Source organism: Rousettus aegyptiacus, unplaced genomic scaffold (assembly GCF_014176215.1).
Source record: "Rousettus aegyptiacus isolate mRouAeg1 unplaced genomic scaffold, mRouAeg1.p scaffold_m13_p_3, whole genome shotgun sequence".
Classification (NCBI taxonomy): domain Eukaryota; kingdom Metazoa; phylum Chordata; class Mammalia; order Chiroptera; family Pteropodidae; genus Rousettus; species Rousettus aegyptiacus.
Genome location: NW_023416306.1, coordinates 30,624,115 through 30,632,571, shown reverse-complemented (window position 1 = coordinate 30,632,571; position 8,457 = coordinate 30,624,115). Strand labels below are relative to the sequence as shown.

Genomic DNA, 8,457 nt, shown 5'->3' with positions numbered 1-8,457 from the left:
ATGGAGACGAGAGACAGATTTGAGAAATATACAAAACTATCAAAACTGAGTGGAAAAACTAACAATACTAATATAATTCTAATAACTTCCCCTCATAATTTATAATCACGGCCCTAGTCTCATGCAGTCCCAGGATTTGAATTTACGATACACTCACGACCTAAGAAATCTCAATCCAAGAAATAAATAGAAGTAGTTGAAAGAAAGAAAGAAAGAAAGAAAGAAAGAAAGAAAGAAAGAAAGAAAGAAAGAAAGAAAGAAGAAAAAAGAAAAAGAAAGAAACAGTTCCACATTGGTGATGTCTTCTAGCACCCAGAAGAAACCAAGACAGATCATCTCAATCCAAGCCCTTCAGGATTCACAAAGTTAAAGTTTAACCAAATGTAAATAGCTCCTAATAAAATATATCAAACATACAAGGAAACAGACTTCCATAAGTGAGAATCTAGAGAGACTCCAAACTGAAAAGTAAGACATACTTAGACTACAGATATTAAAATTATTTTTTAAAAAGTACACAAAGTAAATAGATTTAAAGTGTTTTTAAAGGATATTTTAATTGAAAAGACAGAGATAATCGCCATGTAGAGGCAGAAAGAAGGGACATTTAGCCCAACCTGGACCTTCAGGGTAGGTTCCCTGAGGAGATAATGCTTGAATTGGAAGAGAAGGACAATTAAGAATCAGCCAAAAATAAGAAAAAGAAGAAAAATCAGTCATGTGAAAAAGTGGTGAGGGTATTCCAGAATAAAAATCATGATGAGCAAAGATATAGAAGCAATGAACAGCATTTGGGCTCAGGGGAAAACTACAAACTACAAACATTTTTCTATTACTAGAATAACAAATGCAAGCACGTAATGGCAAGAGAAGAGAGATCTGCAGGTAGAAGGTTCTCTGTACCATGTAGAAAGTATTACCTCATGTAAGATCTTAGGGAGGGCAGTATCAGAGTCATTTTTGTTTTAGGTAGATTGCTTTGGCAGTAGTGAAGGGAAAGGATTTAAGATGAACAAAGCTGTTGGAACGGAGATCAGCTAGGCAGCTACTGCAAAATTTATGAGAAGAATGATGAGGCCCTGAACTACCAGGGTGGCTGTAAGAATGGGGAAGAGAGGCAGATTTGAGAACTAACAGAGAAAATTAGCAAACGTTGGTGACTGATTATAGGAAAGATGAAGAGGGAACCGTGTAGAATGACTCCTGTGTATCTTGGTTGAGTAACTAGGTGATACTAATTGCTTTGGGGAATACAACAGGAAGAGCAGGTTGGGAAAGAAGAAAATGGCTTAAATTATGAAGATGTTAGCCTGTGGTACCTGTGGGAAATGGAGCTTGGGGATGTTTAGCAAACAACTGGAATGTATGAGACAAGCTCACAGAAGTCAGTGCTAAAATAACTATCCACAAGTGGCTACTTCACCACAGAAAACCGACTTCAGAGAATAACAGTCATTAAAAATGATGTTTAGGAAGAGTTTATAGTGTATAGAAAAGATTTATGCTAAAATATTAACTACTTTCCTACCTAAAAAAAAACTTTAACAATGTAAAAATATGAATAGCAAAGTTTGGAGAGAAATACATTAAAATGCTGTGAAAATTATCTTGAGACTGGAAATTCATGGGATTCTTTTACTTTTTCATATCTTCTAAATTCACTATGTAATACTATCATAATGGGAAAAATGGTTCTAAAAACATCATTTCCTCCTACCTCTAGTAGGACATTGCTAGAGTTCCTATCAAACACGGGAGCTGACACATAGCAGACCCTCAATAAATGCAGTAAAGTACCAGCACCTGAGATTTGAAGACAGTTGCCTTGGATTTTCCCCCTTTCTAGAAACCTGCGGCCTCTCCTGTCTGCTAGAATGCCTCACTATGGTTCCTCCCACAGATTCAATCCCAGGTCTGCCTCTGCCGGTCAGGACTCAGCCCACTGGCATTCTGCCCTGATGGGTCTGGGCTGGGCTTCCACCCATCATTTCCACTAGCCCACCTCAGCCTCACAGCTCCCTTCAGCTCCTCTGAAACAACTCCCTTGGTACTGTGGGCATCATCCCTCCTGTGAAAGCAAGGAGTTTGAGAGAGTAACCCCTCCCAAAGGGGTGGCTGTGTGCGGTTTCACTGTCATTTTCAGGACACTGGGCCTATCAGGGGCACTGGACAAGACCGGGCCTAAGTGGCAACTGGTGCTGGGCCGTTGGCCAAGCCCTAAACTCGATGTCCCTATGGAGAGGGAGGGAGAGGGGGAGAGGGGAGGGGAGAAATGAGGAGAGAGGGGAAGAGACAGAAAAGCAGAGTGAAAGGGAGCAAAGGAGGCCAAGGCCGCGCGAGGACACTCGGAGGCTCATTGGCGGGTCCTTGGCGCAGCCGCCCCACCCACAGGCCCCGCCAACCTAAGTGAGGGAGTCCTGTGGCGGGAACGGCACTGGGGCGTCTGAAAAGCCTAGCTTGAATCTCGGCTGAGCTTAACTGGCCACCTCTGGTCGCGAGGGGGCCAAAGAGGCAAACTTCGGCTTCCTGAGGGGATGCCTCCTTAGGTGGCCGCTAGGGAGCCTTAGGAGATTCCTGAGGCCCCGCCCCGGAGCAGGCCCCGCCCCGGAGCCGAAATCCGCCCATTGCTCATTCTTTGACCCAGAAGTCAGGAAGTTCAGACCAGATACTAAACACCAGATGCTGAAGTAGAAGCAGTAAACTGGGTAGACAAGGTCCCAAACCTCAGATAATTAAGAAACAAGGTATGACCTAATGTTAACTTTGCAGTCCTTAAGTATTTAGCTACCAAGCAGATGCCTTTGTAGACCAAATCTTTTGTCACTGAAGTGTTCTGAGATATACTGTGATGTTTAAAAGAAAAAACAGCTTTCACCTGCTACGCTCTATTCAAACCTTCCATCCTCTGTAGTTAGCAACTGCAGGTATGGCCTCTAGAAATTTAGCAAGTTAAGCCAAACCAACTTGATGGGAGTAACTATCCCTAGAACTTTTTATTCCAAAGAAAAGTAGTTTAGCAAAATTATAAGCCTACCTAAGCATGTTGTAAAGCCCTTTGAAAGCAACTAGAGCTAGTTTTGTGAATGGAAGTGTAGTGTTCAAGTTACATTCTGCTTTAAAAGCTTGTGACAAATACCGATGAATAAAAAAGAAAAAAAAAAGAAACAAGTTACAATCTAGTGTAGAAGGTGCTGGCGGCAGAGGAGGGAAGGATAAGGGCACTCATCCTTGTTTGGGAGGGTCAAGGAAGGCCTCCCAGAATGACATTTTGCACTGTAGCAGGAAGGAAGGAGGTCGTACTCAATGGTTTTTGACTGTGGAAAGTTCCCATCTGATGGTTCTGGTTCCTCAGAAAAGTGGAGGTCTGGCAGATTGGCTACAGGCAGGAAAAAGTTGAAGAAAGTGAAGAAAGTTTGAATTGAATTTTGAGGAGAATGGGAGAGTTTTTAAGGAATCAATGAAGTAAGCTCCACAGACAAGGAGCTTTGCTTGTTTTGATCACTGATGTATCCCAAGTACTCAGCACAATGTCTAGCACATAGCAGGCACTTAATAAATGAAATGCATAAATAAATGCTTTTCAAGTGATCATAAAGCTGACGATTAGTTGTAGACCATGAGCTTATGGTGATACCAACTTACTCATATGTGTGATTTTATCCAACTGGGCTGAGCTGCTTCCTAGAGGGAAGGTCTGGTAGAGGCAGAGAGTTGGAATTTTGTCAGGTAGAAATCATAGAACGCAAATGAACTGAGAAGTGTTTGGGATATTGATTAAATGATGGATCATGAAGTCTATCATGGAGAGGGAGGAAATGAAGGCAAGAAGTTGATCATGAATAGGGAGAAAATGGAAGGATCAATGGAATGAATGGACATCCTGACAATGTTGAAGAATTGTTGTCTTTAAGACAAATATGGAGGTCGAAGTCAGAGGGTTGGTTGCCAGACTGTATTATCTCACGAGGCAGAGTAATTCCTGATGATGAGGCTTCAGATATGACCAAAGCTGGATTGGAGCAGAGATAAAGGGCTCTGGTATGAAAAAGTCTAGGAATAGAGAGTCTAGGTCATTGAATGATCTATCCAGTCAGATGTTTGGGTCTCCCACAGATTTCCCCTCTTCAAGATCCCTGCCCTGGGCTCCAACCAGCCTCTTTCCCAACCTTCAGGGGACCTGTGTTCACACTTCAACTTAAGCCTCAAATCATAAAAGGAAATGACATAGCCCTGGACCAGAAAACAGAATGGGGAAGTTAGAGAGGGCTGTAGTGAACATTTGTTTTGTCTTGTTTTTATACCAACATGCATACACCTTTCTGGAAACAGTATGTCTATGTCCTCTGGAGCAACTACCACAATCCCACTTCTTCAGTATCAGTCCCTGTGCAAGTGGAGTGGTCTTCCCTCCATACCCTTACTCCAAGGGTATGTATGTGACTCAGACCTGTCAGAAGCAGCATTCTACTCCCCTTTGAGGAGTACTATCAGTAGTTCAGGAATAGATACATGACCAAATGAAACCCATAAGTCACAATGTTGTCAGAGTGACACATTTTTAGCTTCACTTGAACCTGCTACCATACAGAACCTGAGAATAAAGTCAGCACAGAAGACAGAGAGCCAAGAAGTGGAAACTGAATCCTGATGACTTTGAATTGAGTCCCTGAATCAATCCTACCTGGAGCCAGTCTTACCCCTGGACTGTTCGGTTATGAGTCAATACAGCCCCATTTTATTTACATTTGTTGGATTTCATATTGTGTAACTTATATCCACCAAATGATTCCTCAAAGTACAAGGGGGTTCCCAATCCCTGGCTCTACCTTCTGGAAACTTCTCTGTGCTGTTTCCCTTTATGTGAAAGGAGATAACAATACCTACTTCAAAGAGTTGTAAAGATTAAATGAGATAATAAATGTTAGAGTATAAATTTGTTCCATAACAATAAGGGGCAAGAAATATCACATTACTTAATTTTTCTAAATTAAATTAAATCTAGTTCAAAACTACCATTTACTAGGGTTCAAAGATAATCAATATTCATCATAAATGGGGGGCCTTTTTTCCTTTAGTGTGGTATACACTGACCATAAAGAAAGCCACTTAGGAAAGAGCTTCAGCTTGAGTCTGCCATGGTTGCCACTGGGATGTGCATTGTCTAAATCCATATGGTCTATTCAAAGGCTCCACAGTATTTCTGCCAAGTATGAAAACCAGCATCTTTTGGTGCAGTTCCCAAGACTATGTGATAGATGTTTAGTGCCCTAACCAGTAAATCAGCTTTTCTAATCAGAAGTCCTGCTGCCTCCTAGTGGACTTTTGTACAGCCCCGGTCACTCATGAAACCCACTGCTATATTTCTTTTCCCAAGTCCCTGGGTCCACTGCTATCCTTGGGCAACTCAGTATGTCCTCCATCTTCTCCTTCTGTAGAGCACCCATCTAAATTAAGTTCCCCTCCCACGCAAAAGCCTAGATAAGACTGTAGACCAGGTGTCTTACAACTTTAATTTGGAACTAGAAAAAACAAAATTCATTAACAATTCCATGACAAAAAACCTGGAATTTCTGGAAGACAGAAGAGCAAAGTTACCTTTTTATTCTACTGGGGGTCTCCTTTGGCAAGTAGGAGATAGCAATTAATAACTTGATAAGTTATCCTGCCATAAGTGTAAATTAACTAGCACAGAATAAATATTCAGTATTGCCTTCTCTATTTCCCATCAGGACTCAACTTTTCTTCTTCAAATAAGACAGTTCATAGCTGACATAAGATTTAAAAGAGGCAACAGATTCCATCTAGCAAAGATGGAATGAGGCTTGTAATCAGGAACCTTATAAGAAATAAAATTTTAATATAACACACTACATACAATTATAATCATATAAATTTATTCATTTAATCCTCAAAACAACCCGATGTGGTAATAATATTATTCTCATTTTACAGATGAGAAAACTGAGGCACTGAAAAATTAAGCGGTTCTGAAATTTCACAGGTAGGCAGTGGTAGAGCTAGGATTTGAATGAGGCAGTTTGATGTTAGAATTTACGTCCTTAGCTACAATCCCTAAAGCATAATCCTGACCTTGGCAATCAAGACAAAAGGAAATCTGATCATGCAGGTTTCAATGTAAGAACTACAAGTTGTCTGGTGGCGGCAATTTTTTGGCCCTAAATTCAGGGAGAAGGCTGTTAGGTATGTGGGGGATGGGAATTCTTTGTTCTGTGTAGTGATGACATCAGGATAAACTGCCACTAGGCTAAGGAAAATGGAATGGCTGCTAGAGGACCTGCTTGGAGCTAAGTGGGACAAGGGGCTTCTCTGGGCCCAGCTGACCCATGCCCTGGCCTGCAGACACTGTGGCAGCAGCTGCCTCCAGAGTACAGGGAATCTAGTGACACTATTCCTGTTCATGGTTTGGCAGATCCGGAGATGGTGGCAGCTTGGGAGTTGGAGACATCTTCAGCCCTGGTACTCTGGGGACAGGCTGCAAGACAAGGTGGGTGACATGGGTGTGCAGAAGGCTGAGTAACTGTTGACACCACATGCGAATTTGGGTGAGGAATCATTGACATGGACGTGAGCCCAAGTGAGTGACTATTAGCTTTAAATGTGAGGCTGGGTGAGGGATCAATGACTAGACTTGAAGCCTAGTGAGTGATCACTGACCCTAAATATAAGATTATGTAAGGAATGATCTCCAAATGTGGGCTGGGTAATAGTTATTAATGTCAGATAGGTAAGTGATTATGAACCATAGATGTGGGGCCAGCTGAGTGTGGAACAGAGGCTGAGAGCTTCATGACACAGCTTGTGCCTCTGAAAACGCTTCATGCCTGAAAGTATCTTTCTCTACTCCCCAGGGCCTACTACCACTTCTATACCATGTGTCTTTCCTTGATCGTCTATGGAAGCAGAAGTCAGAGGAAGAAGAGGAGGAAGAAGAGGAAGAAGAAGAGGAAGAGGAGGAGGAAGAGGAGGAAGAGGAGGAAGAAGAGGAGGAAAAGGAAGAAGAGACATCTCTGGATCCATGTTCTCCTCCCAAAGAGGATCCTATTAGAGAACAAGCCACAACAGCCCCATCCCAGCCATCCTGTGATTCTAAGAGCCTCCATGAGGCCATAGGGACCCCAGAGCTAGTACTCATGCAGACCTCAAGCCCTTCCAGATCCTTCCCCACCTTTCAGATCCTGACCAACCTGCCCATGAAACACAAGACAACTTCAAGGAGCCATCTGCAGCAGAGAAAAAGCCAGCTCTTCTGGGGTCTCCCTTCTCTGCACAGTGAGTCCTTGGAGGCCATCTTCCTGAGCTCAAGTGGTCCCCATCCCCTGAAGTTGCCTGTTGGTCCTGTCTACTTCAACAAGCTTGCCTTCCTGTCTAAGTTCAACCTGCTGCTTCCCCAGTATTGGTCCCCAACTCAGCTTCCTACCTATGAAATCGATACTACAGGTGATCTGGAAGAGATAGCCCCCAATCCTCAGCAACTTCCCCCTCTACCTTCCCTTTCTGTTCCATCACTACCTCTCCATCTTATGACCTTTCTCATGGACCACAAGGGAGTCCTATCTGGCGCTGAGGCACATATACAGTGGCTTATGCAGCAGAGAGGGGTCCCTTGGGTCTCTGAGGATCAAGACCTGTACCCACATCCTGAACTTCAAAGAACCAGATGCTCCAAGTTCTGGTGGGGGGTGCCATGGGATCCCAGCCTCCAATACCACATTCCGGATTCCCTCTCTGACTCTCTGCTGTATCCTTCTTGCCTTCTGGGAGTCCTGACTAGGTTTGAGGCCCCATGGAGAACCACGAAGCAGAATGAGGACTCAAAAGCCCCTGAGCCGGCAATGCCAGTTCCCAGCCCAACTCTGCCCTCTTTATCAGAACTCCAGGGACTTAGTCCTATACGAGTCTTTTCTGGATCTAAAGACCTCTGGGAAACCACAAGGCAAAGAGAGAATCCTGAGATCTCTGAGCCTCCAATCCTGGTCCCTTGTCAATCTGTAGCTCCTATGACAGAGACTCAAGGAACTAGCCACCTGGGAGTTCCACCTGGATGTGAGACTCAGTGGAGAACCACAGGACAGAAAGAGAATCCTCAAGCCTCTGAGCCCCCAATGCCAGCCCAATGCCAACCCCCAGATTCTCAGTCAGAACCCAAAAAAGTCAGTCCTGAAGGAGGACATTCTGCACCTAAGGACATCTGGGGAACCATGGGGCACAGAGAGAACCCTCAGACCTCTGGGTCTCCAATGCTAGCTCCTTGCCCTTCCCCAGACTCCCTACGAGAACTCCAGGGAGGCAGTTCCCTGGGAGATCCATCTGGATACAAGCCCTACTGGGGACGCAGAGAAAATTCAGAAAACCCTCCAGCCTTTGAGCCTCCCGCCCTGGACCTCAACCCAGGGCTCTATGGAACCAGTCCTGCATGTGTCCCATCAGGATCTAAGA

The 8,457-nt window shown here is 43.9% G+C and overlaps 1 protein-coding gene across 1 annotated transcript; it reads left to right on the top strand.

Moving 5' to 3' along the window:
• The first annotated feature begins 6,274 nt into the window (after positions 1-6,274).
• CUNH9orf131 (chromosome unknown C9orf131 homolog) lies at positions 6,275-8,041 on the top strand. The gene is made up of 3 exons (XM_036239510.1): positions 6,275-6,505; positions 6,870-7,759; positions 8,014-8,041. The coding sequence occupies exons 1-3, from the start codon at positions 6,275-6,277 to the stop codon at positions 8,039-8,041; spliced, it is 1,149 nt and encodes a 382-aa protein (XP_036095403.1).
• Positions 8,042-8,457: the final 416 nt, after the last annotated feature.